The sequence below is a fragment of the Rhopalosiphum padi genome, chromosome 3, assembly GCF_020882245.1.
Source record: "Rhopalosiphum padi isolate XX-2018 chromosome 3, ASM2088224v1, whole genome shotgun sequence".
Lineage (NCBI taxonomy): Eukaryota > Metazoa > Arthropoda > Insecta > Hemiptera > Aphididae > Rhopalosiphum > Rhopalosiphum padi.
In genome coordinates this window covers 43789813-43810192 of record NC_083599.1, presented here as the reverse complement: position 1 = coordinate 43810192, position 20380 = coordinate 43789813, and the positions used below count along the sequence as shown (strand labels likewise).

The window sequence follows — 20380 nt, the reverse complement described above, 5'->3', positions numbered from 1 at the left end:
GGGTTAAATTATCTCTACATAAGTATTAAGACTATTGTAAAATGTAAAACGCACGTCTATTATGCATCCTCTATTTAAATTATTTAAGTCGTAACTTATAAAAAATTATAAAAATAGTATTATACTATTATACGTAATTATTTATTTATAATTTTTGAGCATATGAAAAGTGCTTATTAATTATAGTTTTTCGATCATACATTATACTTAAGGCGTTTTGCAGAAGTAAACTCTCTTTTAATTAAACCAATATTTGTTAATAACCTAAATTCAAAAAAAGACAACTTAAGGGGGGGGGGGGGTAGTTACAAAGGCTAATACATAATATAGTATCATGACAATATATCATTTTAAAAAAGTACTACGTTTTTCAGTAATTATTAGTATATTTTTTTAGTAACAATTTAATTACGACTACAAATAGTAAACATGCAACATAATAATATATAGTGCGTGTTTTACAACGTACCAAAAATACAGGCTCAAGTATTACTTGTCATCGTAAATTAAAATACACATTTCATCAATATATAAATATATAATATACCTATCATATATACATACACACACGTCTATATATATATATATATGTGTGTGTGTATGTGTATTTATGTATGTATAATATATACATTATACATATATTTAACAGGGGGTCCTAGATGTACCAGTTACAATGTTTGTTACTTGAAAATACCAAGAACATCGTGGGACACTCCGTATAATACTGTATAAATAAATATATATATTTATGTATACGTGTATAATATAATATATTTTTAAATTATAATATATCCAACAAACAACAAATATTTATTAATTAATTTGTACAAATAAAAACAATAGTTATATATCTAAAATAAAATATCGAGTCGAGTTCTATATATATATATATATATATATAAGTATTAATAATATAATATCGCGGTTATTAACATTTTACGGCATACCACAAATTAATAAAACTATATAGCTAAGTGGTCTAAGTATGCCTATTATTTATTATTATAATTTTTTTTTCGATTGAGCTAAAATAATGTAACGGGCAAAGCCAATTATAATATGTAGCTATTATACCTACTACTGCAGTATATAGGTATATAATATAATTATATGCCTGTAATACATCAGCCAAATTCTCAGTGCTCTTAATCTTTATAAAGTTTAAAAACGAAATGACAACACTCGTAGTTTAGTCTTGAGTTTAATTTAACTGTGATGAACGGTAACTACGGTGCCGTGTTTAAAAAGAGGAGAAAGCTTCCTAAGAATCGAGGTGCAAAGTTTTATGAGCAGAAAAATTTTCAAGTAATTTTAATTAGTTTTAAAGTAATTCTTTGTTGTGTTTTTAAAAATGATAAGGAATCTACTAGATTCATGAAAAAAATAATATATTTTCATATCCTACAATATGTATTCAAAATATAGTTCGGATATTATATTATAATATGCGTATAAACATAAATATTATTTCATCGTCAACTATATATAAATTAAGAATGTGGTTCTTTATAAATAAATAAATTTATAACGGTATGTTTGTTTGGTATAGGTACTCAATTGTTTTGCCATGTTGATAAATAAATAATAAAGAGTGGCACCATAAAATCTTCCCCCGGGTGGTACAATAACACAGCACCGAACTATTATAATATTATTATTAGTACACTAATACACAATTCATTTTTGTACAGAAAAAGACTGAAATTGATAAAAATAACATTAGTGAATGATCATGACTATATGTATATCGTCTAATTTAATTTAAAAAAAAAAAATCGAAAGTGAGAGAGAAAGAGAAAATAACAATTAAATACGCGAGTGAACTCAATAAATACCTATACGACACATACATAATATATAGTGTGTGTTTCTATGATTCTATGCAACTATTCAATAATAACGTTAATAATATTATATGTAATTCAATTTTAAATATGATGAAATTAATAATCTTAATGAAATTCGAACGTACACAAAGGCGTACTATTTAATAATGCAAAATGGCAAAATATTAAGTATAATAATATAATATATAGGCGACGGTTATGTTTACAGAGGAAAATTACTTGCCACGTAGTTATATTATAGTATGCCATTATATATCGTATAAAGGAAGTTTAAAATATATATAAACATAGGTACCCGTGGTCAGTTGTCGAAGTAACTTAGAATAACAGGGGTATGTACACATACCTATTATAAATACCTATGACTATATTATATAATAGATATATCTATTATATGTAGTAATCGAATATAGGAGATGATGTTTTCTCTTAAGAATCATGCTGTTCGGGGGAGGATTTAAGTGTCTACACTCATTATTTCGAAAAGTCTTATTTTTTCATAATTCTATGTAACGACGTTTTTCAAAAAAAAGTTGTTTTATAAGTTATTTAGGGTATCAAAGACAAGGCCACAGTTATTATTATTATTATTATTATTATTGCTTCTTATAACGATCACTACTTTATATATGATTATATAATAATATGTAAGTTGTATATATTATTATAAAGTTTTCTCGTACAACAGATAAAATAATTATATAGACCAATGCTTTTAAACCACATTTCTTACACCCAATCGGTATTGAAGGCACTTAAAACAATGAACTAAAATATAATATTAGTACTTACTAAGAATTATCGTTATATTGTAAAATTTTATATTACGCCTTACGTGTGATCTGTGCAAGTGTACTATTACTTTATTATTTGTATGAATAATTGTTGTACGTTATAAATTATAATAATATGTCTTATGATATCAGATATACCTACATAATATAATAATTTATTAGGCCAGTTATTCAAAAATAATTCTATGGTATTTAACTTTTACTTATATTTTGTGTAGCATTATTAAATAATAATAATAATAATAATATAACGTAATATAATTTATACTGGATATCAATTTGAACAAGAGTAATATAAAATTAGATATTTATAATGAAGTTTATAGAAAATGAATTATTAAAGAATAAAAATGAGAATTAATAAAAATAATAAAATGATTCGATAAAAATACTTAAATGTGAAATGTTAAATTGAATTAATAACATATCATCTTGCAATTTATAGTAGATAATTAAAATTAATCATACAAATAAATGTATTCAGACAAATGACTTGTATGTTTCCAACTAGTTTATTAATAGTCGTCACGTTATTGGAATCCATCACTGTACTTAATAAGCTATAACATATCATCAATAGTTTTTTTTCAACCGGTTAACTTTCCAAAAATATCAGTGCGGTAGGTTTTGGTTCCAAATTCGATTTCTTTGCTTCAACTACAAGGAACTCAATTTCGGATTTATCAGTTTGTGCAAAAGATTCTGCGATGAGCCTAGCTACTTCTTGATGAGGCATTCCTGAAAAAAAATAAAAGTTGATAATAGTAATGCTAACTTTAATTGTTTATTTATATTTTATACACACATTACATAATATGTTACTTAATATTATTTTGGAATTTACCAAAGTAGGTATACTCACCTTCTACTTTTTGACCGTCGACTTCTAAAATCAACTGACCGACTTCAAGACCACCAGCTTCGTATGCAGCCCCATTTTCCTAAAATTATAAATTGATTATACCTTCAACCTTGATACATTTTATTAAGAGAAAAAATATTTTACTGAATTCTACATACTATGATTCAACATGAAATCAATAAAATGTGGTTGTAAAATGTTCTATGAATTAAACTCATTTAAAAGTGTATGTTGTTGTCGTAACATTATTTTTTAGTCAACAAGTATCAGTGTACTAAACGTATTACATTAATAATCCACAGTAGTATGATTATTAATTAAATACTATATATATATATAATATCAGTAAAGATAACGAAAATAATTTAAAGTTTAATTTTAATGTTTTAAAATATTTGAAAATTGAAAACATCTTCTTTATAAAATGTAATATTTTGGTATATATTATATATATTTACGTCTATGGTTTAGCTTTTAGCCATATAGATTAATTATTTATAATTACTAAACAACAATAATTATTATGCACTTAAATAGGTACCTAATAAATTACCATATGAAAAGTATATTTCTAATGAAGTAATGAATAATATATATATTTCAAAAATTTAAAAGTTTCAACATTATGTGTCGTGTTGTGTATTGTAAAAATACTTTTGAAAAAGTATTAAGATATTGATACTAGTACTTGAATAAAAAAGTATTAAAAATACTTTTAAAATACTATTATAAAAATGTATTTCTTTTAAATTGTATACTGTATTATATATAATATATGTATATCGTATATCAGTATAGTTACCTATTAAGTACAACTTTTTTTTTAACAATTATTATTTTACAATAAGCGTATGTTATGGAGATAACATGGTTTGAGGGACAGGAAATTAGCCACCGGTTTGAGGCACTTAAGGGTAGGAGTTTGTTTTTAAAACGTTAGTAAGAGAGAATGAAAGGGAAGGAAGTTTAATAATTTTAATTTAGCAGGTCACAACACCAGGTACGTTTGAGTCACCTTCTGGGGTCACCAAGAATAGCGTTATTGGTGGATAATTCGGAAATCAAGGGACTGTGTTAATTGTGAAATTTAGAGTGCTAGCGTTTGTAGAAAGTTTTTAAAACGTTTTGGACTGTTGGAATTGCTAGGTTTGAATTTAGAGTGTCGTTAGATAAATATATGGGGCTTTGGACGATTTGGTTATTTGACGAAGATGTTACAACATAGAATACAAGATTTTAACAATTTCACAAATAAATATAATATATCTGACTTTTTAGAGGTAAATACATGTTCACATATTTAATTTATATATATTTCAAGTAAAATTAATAAAAGTATTAGATTTTAATTTTTCTTAAAAAAATTCCATTATAGGACCCTTATAAAATAGGATGTGTAATTTTTTTAATTTTAAACTTTTTTGTAAAAAATAATTAATAAAATGGACGTATGGTAATTAATAATTTTGTTGAAAATAATTTTTGAAAGTATTCAGAATACCATAAAACTACTTAAAAAAGTATTCAAATATACTTGTATTCGAATACCTTTTAAAATTGGTTGTGTTTTATAACTAGGAGTGTGTAATAATATATACTAAATACTAATAGTATACATATTATAGTATATAGATTATAGGTAAATAGATATTTACACCTAACCTTATTTATACCTAATAAATATTTAAGAACCGATTGAAAATATTGTTATAATAATATATTAATATTGTTATTTAGATGATAAATATCATTAATTTATTGAGATGAATTAAAAATTATTTTAGCAGTCTGTAATAATATAAGGATCAAGTCCAGACTAAGGGGGCAGGGTCCCTAGGCGCATTGGTTTTGTGGGCCCATCTTTATCTCCAAAATATATATTTTTATTAATGCGTTTTAAAAAAAAATATATTTTAGTAAGTACTTGGTATAGTAGGTAATTAACAATTATAAAATAAAAATGTTTTTAATTTATAATACAAAACATAACTAGGTAAATGATAATAAATATTAAATTGATATTCTAATAGTTGATAACGTATGTAATACATAGTAATAATTTATATTAGGTATTGTTGATCTATTCGCATAACTATAGCATGAGATATCCATGTATAATAATAAAATGATTTAACAAAAAAATTGCAGCTAGACATTTTAATTGCTCTTAGATTATATTTAACTATCGCAGTGGCCAATTGTTCGGCCGAAAGAGCATTTACCAAGTTAACAAGAATAAAATAAATATAAAACAAGCCAGACTCAAGAAAATTAAACATCATTAATGATATTGTAATTAGAAAATTTTGCAATTGATTAATTTCAATGAAACTATACAACAATTTTCAAAAGAAAAAGCAAGGAAAATAATTTAAGTTATAATTTTTTAGTAATAAATACAGCACAGTGGCGTGCTCACGGGGCTGATCAGGGTGTCATATCCCCCCCTTTGGATTTTTTTTTAATAATATATTATCTCCATGAAAAAAATGTAGGGTCTGTGACAAGTTAAATCTTCCCCCTTACAAAAAAGCTGAGCTCGCCACTGATACAGCGTTTTTATATATATACCTAATAAGTGTAGACTGTAGGTATAATAAATTATTATCTAAATAATTATTAATTTATTCAACCTTGTATATATATTTTTTTTATTGTACAAAATTATACAATAATATACAGTCTTTAAAATGTAGTGATACAGTTTTTTTGAAATTTAAGTTTTAAGGGGGCCTACTAAGTTTATGGTACCCTGGGGCTCAACCGATCCTTAATCCGAGTTTGATAATGATAGATAAGGTGCTTATTGGTTGTTATTTTTAATTATAAATTCTTATTTCATCACTGTCATCACTGCATGTGGCCTTTTTTTTTGTTATAAATAATTGATTACATAGGTAGACATAAGTTAGCCATATAAGTTATAATAATACTGATAATTAAAGCATAATTATGTTTTAGTGCTTAATGCCTATAGCCTTAATAATTACCAAACGTTAACATTTATACAATATAATTAATAAAAAGAATTAGTTTCTGGGTGAAATTTTATTATAAAGGCCTTGAAAACAATGGATCAACAATTATAAGAATCGTAAATACCACGATAATGGTAATAACCGTGTCTTTAGTTTTATGGCTAACTAGTAACTAGAAAACAATCTAACCGAACTACAAATGAGTTGAGAACATTTGAAATTTATATATTCATATAATAATATATATTTGATTAATAAACATAAAAAAATAGATCATTACTAATAAAATCTGGAACAATAAAATATACCATTCGTGACAAAAATAATAAAAATAACAAAAATATTACAACAGTTGTCAGTTGAGCCAAATTAACAGCTACCATAACTACTAGAAAACTATTGGTATAGTAATAATAAATTTAATTTTAATTAATGAAATACATACAATTATAAAGTAATAAGTACGAATAAGAGAATTTCATGATCGACAAATCTGTTTACCTGAACAATACTTTTTATTGATTTAAATTTGAAGCAATAATAAACTGTCGTATAAGACATTTGAAAAACGATCTTTAGTTATAATTTTATAAAGGCCAGGTTATGAGTAAGTTAACCTTTATTGATTACTTATATATATTTTTATATATTTTAAAGTTGGTGCTCATATTAAGTAGTATTTACAAAAAAACCAAAGCTATGAATACAGATTATCCACGAAGTTATCGACATATTTAATATTCGAATATGGTATTAAAATATTAATACTTAAATTTAAAGCCCAGTTGAAATTTAAATGAATATAATTATTACTGCCTACATTGAAATAAGTTAAATATCTGATATCTTTTAATATCTAATTGTTAAACATATTTTTAATTTTAGTTGACTAAACTAAAAATTTGAATAATAAATAATGATCCTACATTTATGGTAATTTAAATATTTAAATATTTTTTAATATTTTATCAAAATTAAATAATAATATTACCACTGTAAATATTAATAAACCTAGTTGAAATTCAAACGTTTATTGCTTTAACAAATAGTTTGTTAAATAATAAAAATTGAATGATTTATAAAATCGTAGTATAATATCATAATTGTAAAATATTATATTTTTAACTGAAAAATACAATAGATGAAAATTTTAACTAGATTATATTAGGTAACACCAGTCACCAATTACCTACATCATTAATAGTTTTTTACCAATATTTTCCTTCAGCAGCTACCAATTATTGTTGTAAGATCACATAGCTAGGTATCTATTTTGACTTCTTCGTTTCATTTCAAATCTAAAATCTGTATTTAGTTCTAGGCTTATAATTATACTTACATGTATATTTATTATCCTAGGAAGTAGATGTTTTGTATTGATTCCGCCTTCAATTGCGATCCCGAGCAATGGTTTGATCTTTTTAACAATTATACGAAGATTTCCTTGTTGATCTAACATTATCTTTAATAAAAAAAAAAAAAATTAAAAAATTGAGTCTAAAAGTAGAGATGTGAAAATGTGTATATTAAAAAAATATATGATACGAGTACATGTTTCTGTAAATAGAAATAGTATCTATTATTATAATACTGTCGTATTCATTTATACAGTATATTATTTTGATTTTAAAACGACTTAAACTAAGTACTAACTGCTGTCTAAATAATGTTGATTATAACTTTTCTTTTACTATATTAATTTACTATACATATATTAATAAAGTGAATTAATAAATTAAAGTATGAATTCAAATTATCAATATTTTAATACACCTTTACAATTTTATTTATTTATTATCAGTCAAATTCTGAAAGCATTAAAGTATTTAAAACTATTTGCCAGTCATTCGATTTACTCTTCAAAAAAACATGTATTATTTTTAATGTCCAATCTTTAAAGAAACTATTTGTGAAAAACCTTTGATTACTTATTTTAACATTAACTATTCGTAGCAAAATTTTCAAAACATTCTGTCCCTCTTTGAGGTATTTATAGAAATTTTAGATTTACAATTCTTTAAAGTTTATTTTATATAAATAAGGATAAAACAACATTTGCTTGGTCGGAAAGATTGGAAATTTCGTAAGTTATTATAAGAATTTAAAATTATTAAAGAAGAGTATGCATGTTTTTTTTAAGCTCTTTTTAAATTCAAATTTGGATAAAATTAAATATTTAAATGAAAAATAATAATTTTTGTTTTTATGTTGTAACACAAAAATATTATTTTTGTGGATTTGAAATGTTTATGTGTATTTTAATTGACTATATTCTATAGTTAAATTTTTCACCAAATGTTTATATTAATTAGTATTTTTTATACTTAACATAATTTTTAATGTATTCAACTTTGAGGATAGCTTTGAATAGAAAATTGGATCTAGTCTGTACTTTCAAGAAGTCAAAATAATTTTCAGTACTTTTTTTATAATTTGAGAAAACAAAAAAATAAGGAAATACAAGAATTTTTACACTAATCCTTTTTTTTTTTTAAATAAACTCCATTTTCTTTTTTTTTTGTGTCACTCCAAAATTAATAACCGTAGATACTAGAAATTGTTTACCAAATAATTATATTATAATTTTATATTTACGAAATTTTAAAAGTATTTCGACAAATAAAAAAAAAATAAAAAACTATTCACTGTGTAAAAATGCTTGGACATTTCATGAAATATTCCACATAATGTAAATATTTTACATATGTAAAAATATTTGAAATACATAGGCATAATTTATTTTTATAAGCATTTGGAGTTTAAGTTTGACAAACATTTTAATCACGAGAAAATTTGCTAATCCCTTTGTAGTTAAAAATTTATAAAATGTGCAATTTTTACAATTGTGGCTTCAAAATATAATACAAATTTTATTATTCAGATTGAAACCAAAAATCTAAAAAATATATAAGTTAATAATACCGGAACATAACAATAAGAATTGAGATCGAATGCCCACTAGAAAACTTACACAAAAAGGAAAATATTGTGCAATTTATTAAAAGTATTAGAATGCAATGGACTGGACATGCATGACGAGCAAACGGATGACTAATAAAAGAAATAATGACTTGGATGTTAGCGGGGAAGACCACGATGAAAATGGATAGACAGCATAAATGAGATATGGAATGAGGTAGCCCAAGAAGGTGGGGCAAGTTATAGCGTATGACAGAGATAAATGGGAGGAGGTAGTTTTGGCGGTTAAGATCCTCAATGAATCGTAAAGCCGAATTAAAAAAAAAAATTATTTTTATAGATAGGTATATTAAGTTTAAATTTGAATAAAATTACATAATTATAAACTATGAATAACGATATACATTATGTTTTTATAATTCAAAAATATTATTAACGTTAACATAACATTTTTATGTATATTATTATATTTTATACATACAATGATATCTTCAAATAAATGTTTTCGGTAAAAATTATGTTAATCTTCCGTGTTACTAACAGCAAAACAAATTATTTTACCTAATAGCAATATAAAAAATATTTGACTATCTTCGCTTGAATTGTTTTTCATAATTAATATAATATACCATTGTATTCAAATTTAAGACATCTGTTAGAATAGCCCAGTTGACACCTACCACTCCCATTTTCCACCTTTTATTTTTATTTATAATGTTGATAAAAGTGATCAAAAAGTTTAAAAAAATGTATTCAAGATCCTCCCCCACCTATAGACATATAAAAATATTAAAAATACATAGGTTTCATAGATTTTTAGCTGTTAAAATATTCAATATTGTAATAATATTTCATATAAACAGTGCATCTTTAACATAAAATCATTGAGTATAGATACTATCTATACTCAATGATAAAATGCATTATAATTATAAAATTGTAAATTTTAATTTTTAATAACTCAAACTTAATATAGTGAGTAATAACAATTAAAATATATAGTCGAATTACCTGAGATTCGTTTTGTATATTATTGGAACATGATGACTCTATAAAACCACTTTCTCTTCGATAACTTCCATCCTCATCCAGCAGTTCATTTTTACCATCGTACGACCGTCCGTGTTTGTTTGATAATTGCTTTAAAAAATGTTTTTGTTTCATTAATAATTATAATTTATTAAAATATCATTGAATAGCCTTGATAATATTTATACATCGGGACAATCACGCATAAATGGTATTACACCATTTTTTGTTTGTCTCGATATTAAAACAAAAACAACATAAAATTACATTATAGCTAGTCCACCGACCACCTTAGATTTTTATTTCTAATTTCCGTTATAACATAAATATTGTATCATCATATCTTGAAAAAATAATATTGGCAATACCTAAAACACTTTTGTTTTTCTTGTTATATCTTGTAAATTTGGTGTTTTTTTTTTGTTACACTCCAATATAAACATTTAAGTTTGATGATTGTTGATGTTAGGTATTACTTAATATTAAAAAAAAAAGTGTATTACTCGATGTATCTAAATTTACCTACATATTTTTATTTTTTGAGTTAAAAGATACCCATGTTTAATTACACATACTCGTATTATCTATAATTGTATCATAAGTAATACAAATGTCTTTACATATATAATACATAAAGGAACATAAGATTCATTCTTTTTTTTTATTATAGGATATTTGATTAGTAACAAAATATTTGTATTTTACCAAGTTTTAGTAATTACTAGGTAAGTATATTATTATTATTGATTGTTTAAGATTGAAACGAATATTATTGCACACATAAATTATTGAAGTACCTTATATGTTTTAGTATTTACTGGTTAAACATATTCTTAATTTGAGATGAGTGATGACATAACTAAAAATGTGATGTGTAAATGTATAAATGTGAATAATAAAATAAATAATGAATCTATGAATCAATTTTGATTTGTGTAAGACCATACAATTATAGCAAAAACTACTCATGCTTAATATAAGCACTGTTATATTTGTTAATTCTGAAGGTTTACTAAGCAAAAGAAATACTGAAAATAGTTCTGAGATTTTAAAAACTAAATAAATAACTCCAAAATATTATATTTACTTATTTACCTACTACCTACTACATGATATTACGATTATTACGATTATATACAATTTATTATTTTAAGTGGCGGGTATATAATCCACTAGTGTTTGTACTTTTTGTACAATACTATACGATTGGCGGGCGGGTAGAAAATAATTTGTGAATCGAACAAAATTTCAACTGTGGCATTTATAGAAACCACTGTAAATATATGAGCAAATCTATTATTATCTAAAAACCTAAATTTAGTAGTTCATTAATTTTTTGTTCTATTAATTTATTAAATTTTTGTTTTCATAACTGTTATCGTAAGATCAAAATCCAGGATTGTAAATGGTGGTCGAAATAAAAGCCGCTAAAGTTAAACTATAAAATTTCATAATTTTTCTCATACTTAGAATAAATAAAAAAATAAATATTAATTTCATACTTTATGTTATTAACAATTTCAATTTTAATAACTCCAACATTTTTTTATCTATTAATTTAGCTATTTTTTATCCAGAAACTACAAAAACTTAAAAATTGCATTTATAAAAATAAGTAGGAGTTACAATAATGTAATAGGTAAAATAGTATATTTATGATAGGTACTTGAAGTTTTAATTAAATTATTCTCGAATATCATCTTTGCACTTATGATATCAATGAAAAATAGATTAGTATCATTTAAAACTGCAGAATATAACGATTATATCCATGTATAATTTATCAAAGATGTTTTATTTAAAAATATAAAAATAAATTAACAATTATTTCTACATTTATTTTGTGCAACACTCATATAAAAACAATACATTTGGTTAAAAGTAATATAATAATTAATATTTTGTACTTAATTATTTTTATCTCTTCAAAATTTTAGACAATTTTTAAAATTGACAAAAAAAATTAATTTGTTGAATTTATTGGCCATTTTATCAAATACTTAATTTATGATAAATATTTGAATTTATACATAATCAACACATGCTCTCACGTCATTTTATGAATATTAATAGTTATGTTGAAACTTATTGTAGCCTGTAGGAATATTGTATTAAAATTCTAAATAATGTATCCACGTTTTTTTTTTTACTGATAATTAAGTGGCTACTATACATGCCACAGTTATCTTAATCATTAATTTAAAATTAAAGTATGCGCATAAAGACTTAAGAAATCATATATTTTTACTTATTTAATAGTTTTAATTGTTTGTAACTTCCGGAGAAGATACGAAGCGCAAAATGTAGGAGTTTGATTTGAGCTTCTATTTATAACTTTATAAGGGCTGCAATAAAAGATAAGTATTATTATTTTGGTCTTAGACATATGTTATAGAAAAATAATACTTACTTCACGGACCCTGCTTATTTAAAATAAAAACTAAATTAATATGAAGTTTAAAAAGCCATATTTTATTTATTACAAAATAAATATATCGATAATTAACAAAATATATATTCGTGATAAAGTGAGTAAATTAATAAAAGCCATTTAAGTATTTTAACTCTGAAGTGCACTTACAGGGTATTTACAAAAATGATTTACCTATGTTATTTTGGAATATGGTCTTAAGTAGCTGAAACACTAAAGGATTATAAGACATGCCGAATTTTGAATTTGAAGGTGTTTTTATATGAAAAGTTTGTTAGGTATAGATAGATAAGGAATATAAATTGAAACTACAGTTCTTTAGAAGCTCTAAAATGAATTATAGATCAACTAAATAAAACATATAAACACAGAGCAGTAAACAAGATAATATAAGGTAAAATTCTAGTTAAAGATGAAAATAGAAGACGGTGTTCCAAAACTAAAGAAAAACATATCTAACTACTTGGTTCACATACAAAAACTAAATGGAACTGAAACATCAACTGAAACTTACTAGAGAACTTCCATAGTACCAGGATTTCAATTTTTGGGTCCATCCCCCTAAGTGGGATCGCAGTCCCTCCAAGTATCCACTCTGAAAGCATCAGCAACGTTATTTGCGTAAAATTTAAAAAATACCTATAATTAAGTAGCAATACAACTGTACGTAATTAATTTACATATTTTATAATTTATTTAAATAATTTTTTTTTGTCGAATTCGTATACTAAATAAAAAAATATATTTTCAATCAAATTGTACTGCAATAAATAAAAAAGAATGCGCTACTCAAGACCAATTTAACCAGTGAAAATATAAAATGACAACTGTTTTATTTTAACAAAGTAGGTGTGAATCCATACCTATGAGTAAATAATTTTTTATCATATAACTGAATATTAAATATAATTTTCATTAATTTTAAGTGATAAAATGTGAATATGATTGATAGAAATAACGATATATACTTAGTGTAAGTTGTTAATGTTGATAGGAAAGTAGGGATACTTTAGGTTAAGTGCACTTCCACACAATATACTGTATAGTATTTACTTAATTAAAGCTAATCAATTTTTTTTTTAATTAACTAACTACCTACAGTATAATATACTTGAGTTTGTATGCACTATAACAAGATAACAACGAAGACTAAGAATTAATATTTAAAAAAAAAAGTGTACCTAGGTAAATATCAAAATGACTAAATATTATTGATAGATTTATTATGTTATTACCTATAAAATATTATATAGTACGTCAAAGTATATATACATATACTGATATATATTTATATTGAATACGGATAAATGTTGATTACGTACAATTAAAACTTAGAGTTTAATATTTTCCAAAAACATGTACCTAGTTAATTAATTTACATTTTATAATCTATAAAATTATCACTAATTTGGGTACTTATACATTTTTTTTATATGAGTAGGTATTTTCATTTTTTTATAAAAACAATTTGTAGATGATTAGATTATGAATCATAGAGCATTATTGCTCAAGTACAAAATAAAATCGGAACAGACAACAATACTATCGGAAATCCATTAAAAAAAAACTAGAAGTTGTAAAAATTCGGAATTTAAAACAATTAAACATTTTTCAAATATTTTGGAAGGAAAAGAAACATCTCGAAATAATACAATATTTGAAGAACTAACTGCTGATGACATAGCTCATATGAAGTTTGCACCTATGGCGTCAGTTGACGTGGAACGAAGTTCCTCGATATACAAAACAACACTGGCCGATAACCATCGAAGATTTCTGTTTGAGAATATTAAGCAGCACCTAATTATACAGTGCTATGAAACAAAAGGTAAAAGTATAACGAATATACCTATATAAATTGTATACTTATTAATTTTTTAGGGTAAAAAGAAGATGGACAGAAGATAATTGAGAGTTAATTAATTAAGGTTTTATTGTATTAAAATATTTTTTATCTGATTTTTCATAATTTATATATATATTTCATAATTTTTAAAGTTTTTTAGGCCATTTTTTTGTGAAATTTTTTAAGGCATTTTTCTTATTTTTTAGAGCATTTAAATCCGTTCCCTAATTTATGATAATAGATTATGTATTTATTATTAATACGCGTTTTTTTATTTATGGCTTTTAAATTGTTTAAACTATACCTTATGACTACTAAAAATTTCTATTGTGGTTAAAGAACTTTATCAATAAATAATATTATACATATTATTGAGTACATTTTTTTATTATTATTTTTATAATAATAATCAATTAATTTAGAATAATTATTAATGAATTTAATTGTTAAAATAATAATAACTATATTTCCCTAGATTAGTGATACCCGATTAAGTAAAATTATTTTGGGCTGAATTTTTTACAACCTAGTTAAGAATAAAAACTAAATATTATTTCAAACAAATATTGTCTTAATTATTCAATTATAATATTAAATACATGGTGATACCCATGATATTTCAACTATTATTCACTTAAGTGAATATAGTATATTCATATGAATTATTGTTAGTGCTCGGATTGATAAAATTATTGGAGTGGAGCTCTATTAAGTAGGTACTTATATAAAAAAAAACATTCTAAAAAGAGATTTACAGCACAGTAATATGATACCCCCAGTTATTACTTTAATATTTATAAATCGTACAACATATTTTGTAAATCTTAATACATAAATATTATAAATTATAAAAGTATCTAGTAAAACAGTAATATTGCCCAATATAACTGTGGTAATATTTAAAATATTTGCCATGCATTGGACTATAATTCAGGAGATTTGAAATTAATTAATGCAAAACAAAAAAGGTCATAAATAATGCAATATCAATATTTAGAAGTTTAGTCTAATAAATAGTAGTATAAATACTACAGTATTGAGCTCTACAAAACTCCAGGGATTTACAAGAAGCAAAATAAATTATCTCAAATTAAGTTTATAATTTAAAAAACTTTATTCAATATTTTAACTTTGAAAATATTTTAATTACAATGATATATTTATACGATTGATTAATATTGATTGTAAATAATGGCAGATATCATAGAGCGCTAATATTTTAAATTTTATTTATTTTTTAAATATACTATTATAACATAATATTTACCTAATTGATATTTAATTTATGTAATAATATAATAACTATATTTTTTTTTATATATAGGAGTAGATAATATTTAAATAATATTATATTGGTGAATTTTTAAGTACACGTACATCTTATTAAGGTTGACATAGTTTGACACAGTTTAAATTACTCATACAATATTTTTTTTAGGTATAATATTTGACAAAATTGCACAATTTATTTATCTTCAGTTGTGTTATTTTTCATAATATATAGTTTTTAAGATTCTTACTATTGGATTGCTTTTGAGTTCAATCAGGTCACGGTCAAATAGATGTCTCCAAATTATATCAGATATATCGTACATATATTTTACAATGCAAAGATTTTTTTTTAAATAGAAAATCATTAAAAGTTAATTCTGATTAAATACACAAGTATATCGTGTTAACCATTAATAATTTAAATATATTTGATACATTTTAATTTTAAATTTTTTTTATTATTTTGAGTTTTTGACATAATACTTTTTTTAACGATAAACTGTTACAAGAAAAGTATTTCACATATTAATGTTGTTTTTTTACATCGTAACAATATTCTATAACTAAGACTTTAATAAACTAGGTTTTAAACATTTTTATTTGGTTGTTTTGAATTAATTAAGTACCTAGATAGATACATATAACACAAATTATGGAATCTACTCGTTTAGTATGTAACACCGGTAAAGCTATCTACTCGAAATTTAATTAAATTTATACATTCATTAATAATTATATCTTACCTTATAAATAATTCACTACTTATTCAATAAAATAATTGGAAAATTTTAAAATTAAAGATGGGTCAATTCACGTCATGTAAAATAGTCAAACACATCCTGTGCATTCACTAATTACCACTACTCTTTCTTTAATATTGTCTTTCAAAAATACACGTGAATCTTTAAATCGAATTCCATAATTTTGCTCAATTTGTCTTCATAAGATTTGAATTATTTGAATAAGCGCACTTATTATCAGATTGATAAAATATTCACTGTGTTAGATCAAACACTTTTCATTGGTCTGAATGAATTATTGTACCTTTTTAATTTATTTTGATGTAATTTATAATACTAAACGAGTTGGTGAATAAATGATGAACAATTAACACATCCAAGTGAATTATCAACAATTTACAATTGAAAAATACTGTTTTTTTTTTATTATTATTATTATAAGTGGATTAATCAGAAAAAATTTAAAAACTAGGTCTATATAATATCATAATTATTCGTAAAATTAATTATTATTAATTTAAAATAAAAATGTTTAATATTTTTATGGGTAATTGCAAAAGTAGGTAATAACTAATAAGTATATCAATACATATACAAATATAATAATATATGATAAATGATAATAGAAAAATAGTTATGTTCTAAATGAAATGTTGTCATTTTTTAGTATAGAATTTTCTAAGTAAAACAACTAATTTATCCTTAATAAATAATTAAATCTAATACATATAGTGTGTATAATTTTGATAAAATTTGGGTTTTCATGCATACTAGAATGTTTTATGGCAATCATAAATAGTAATTTAAGGGCTATAGTAATAATAAAAAATACATCATCACTTAAATATGTTATAACAGCGTTAATAAAGTAATGTTTTTTTTTTAGGTTTTTTTTTACGAAGTGGCTCATTTTTACAATAAACCCGACCCTGTGATATATTTTTATTAGCAGTTGGAATGTTGTGATGGTTCCATGGAAAATGAAGAGAATATTACTAAGGTAATAATGTTACAATAGGATATATGGATAGGTACCTAAAATATAAATATAATTCTATAAAACTAATAACATGCTTTTACTGTAAATTTTTAACGTTAATCATTTTCCAAGACACTGTTGTATTAAAACTACAATATTTTCAAGATTAAAACAACATAGGTATATTTTAACCAAATTAAATAGATTGATATAATAATCTTATATTGCATAAAACATGAAAGTTAAATTATTTTTGATGCATCATTTTGACTTTACAACATGTACCAAGTGCCTATATTATTTAATATTTAATTTTAAATCGTGTTTATTTAAATGTATTTAAATAAAATGCACTACACAAATATATTTTGATAGGTACCTATATTAAATTAATAGGTTCATAAATGATAAAGGTTTTAGAAAGATGAATAATATGTGGTTTTATATTACTAAATATAATAAACGATATCTATCTAGTGTATTATTCAAAAAGTAACTTTTATTGCAGTGTAACACCAAAATCTAAAATTTTATTTTAAGTTAAAAGGTTTAAAACTATTTTGCGCGACTAAACATATATATTCAAGTTATTCTGCAAACTGTCTAAACTCGGGCATAAATGGAATTTATAGGTACATAAGTTTATCGATGGTTGAATTTCTAATGTTATAATAAATTAATAATTTTATGATTTTGTACTTTACCGATGACCTAGTCATATTAGATTCATCATAAATGCCTGAATTTCGATGCGTATAACCAACATCAATCAAATCGTTATGATATTTTCTTGGTAAAAGCTCAGTTTCCAAGTCACCGTAATCCTAAATAAAGAATTATAAGGATCAAAGGAATCTATAACGGTAGTCATTATAACATAATATTGTTACTTACTTGATGGCTAAATTCAAATTCTTCAACTTCCATATCTCTATGAGATTGTTCGTCAGTTTTCATAGGAGAATGTTTTCCCTCAGATTTTCTATCATTACTAAAAATGAAACAATAGCAAAGTTACAATATTTTAACAAAATAAATACTGATATTCAAATACCTATATAGGTTTTTGTATTTTTACAATATAATAATTTATCGTTGACGCAAAAGCTACTATAAGATATGAAAATGAACGAATATATTATTTATTTGTAAATATAATGTACATATAATGATGATTAAAAATGTATTTCGCATAACATAAGCATGACAAAAGGTTCTACAAGTTTTGTTTAGTTATAAAGTTATTAAACCTATATAGTACCTATTTAAATAATTTTTCTAAAATTGTATTTTAATAGTTATTACTTATTAGGTATTCAAATAGTCATATAATAGGTATAGTATATCTAACACGAGTTCAATTTTTAAAAAAAAAACTGAAACCCTTTGTATTTAAAAATATAAAAAGTAAATGCCATGAATGTTTTAGATAAATGTAAGTAAAAATATGTAATCTAAAAATATTTTCAATTTAAAAATACTACTATATTGTTGGATGACCATGAATGAGGTAATTATACAAATACAATATGAAATACAAAAGTGAAATAATACTATATGATCTTTAAAAATAATCTAAATCAAAATCAAAACATAAAAAAAAGTTTTAATAAATTTTGATTGTTATGTATTATGTAAGCATGTACCTACATTATATTATTTCCTATCAGAAGAATATATTGTGTTGTAATATTTAGTATTTTTAATCTTATCGAAATTTCGTTTATAATACTTCTCCATCTCAAGTTTTAGACATTTTAAATACAATCATGTTATTCATATAAAAACTTGGTTTATTTTCAATTATTATAGTATTAGCCACAAAATAATTTGCCTCGTTTAGTAATAATTTGTAGATAATATGAGTAAATAAATTATAATTTTTAATAATTATCTTTAAGAATGTAATATTATATTAACTTAATACAGAGTATAAGAATCTTTCACGTAATAATTATTACCTAGTCCTATAATTTGAATTTGAATACTCGGTAGTCCCAATATCCATCCCAGAATTTTCATTAGGAAAATCAAATCCTTTACTTTGACCTCCAGGTATATTTGAATTAAAACCATCAAGTTTCTGAAATATATAAGTATATGCAATAGAATAGGCATTTTCCCTTTAAGTTAAGCTTATTATAATTTGTAATGACATTCTTACTCGGGAGTGTGTTTTTCTGGATTCCCGTCCTCTTCTATATACCAATTGATCAAAACGGTCTCGATCTGAGGGACCTATTAGTTCGCGCAATTCCGTCAACAGCGTAAACTAGAAAAGCAGACCGTTATTAATGCAATAATGACCACTTGCATTAGCTCGTGTAGTAGAGACCAATTTAAACTCAAATAACAATACAAATATGATTACAATTCAAAATAATGAATGTCATATTTGTATGTGTTTAAATTGTTTCATTTTGCTTTAATCTATTTTAATGTTTTTCGATTATAGAATGCTTTTTATAATAATGGCAATCATTGATTTTTGTTCACCTTATCAGTTGTATTGAGCAATTCGAAAAGTATAGTTATAAATGCGTCAATAGACATTCGAGAACACGAATACTCGTCCAAATAATACCGCAAAGTATTAAATTCATTTTTCGTCAGCAAAATTCGAGCTTTTTCCTCTACCATTTGAGATGCAGCAGATGTCCCTAACTTCAAAGCACCGTCTGCA

General features: G+C 23.6%; 1 protein-coding gene across 3 annotated transcripts in view; it reads right to left on the bottom strand.

The window, feature by feature from the left end:
• Nucleotides 1-366: 366 nt before the first annotated feature.
• The window catches only part of LOC132924185 (whirlin-like), a 36455-nt gene continuing 16441 nt past the window's right edge, over nt 367-20380 (bottom strand). Inside the window, exons 9-18 of one of the 3 annotated variants that reach the window (XM_060988330.1) lie at nt 20194-20380; nt 19862-19969; nt 19659-19780; nt 18592-18688; nt 18402-18521; nt 13375-13455; nt 10412-10540; nt 7821-7943; nt 3504-3582; nt 367-3379 (exon numbers count right to left, since the gene is read on the bottom strand). In XM_060988330.1, coding sequence (XP_060844313.1) covers nt 3237-3379; nt 3504-3582; nt 7821-7943; nt 10412-10540; nt 13375-13455; nt 18402-18521; nt 18592-18688; nt 19659-19780; nt 19862-19969; nt 20194-20380 — 1189 coding nt within the window. In that variant the 3' untranslated portion in view covers nt 367-3236. The remainder of the gene's footprint in view (nt 3380-3503; nt 3583-7820; nt 7944-10411; nt 10541-13374; nt 13456-18401; nt 18522-18591; nt 18689-19658; nt 19781-19861; nt 19970-20193) is intronic. The other 2 variants (XM_060988331.1, XM_060988332.1) reach the window with 2 other exon arrangements.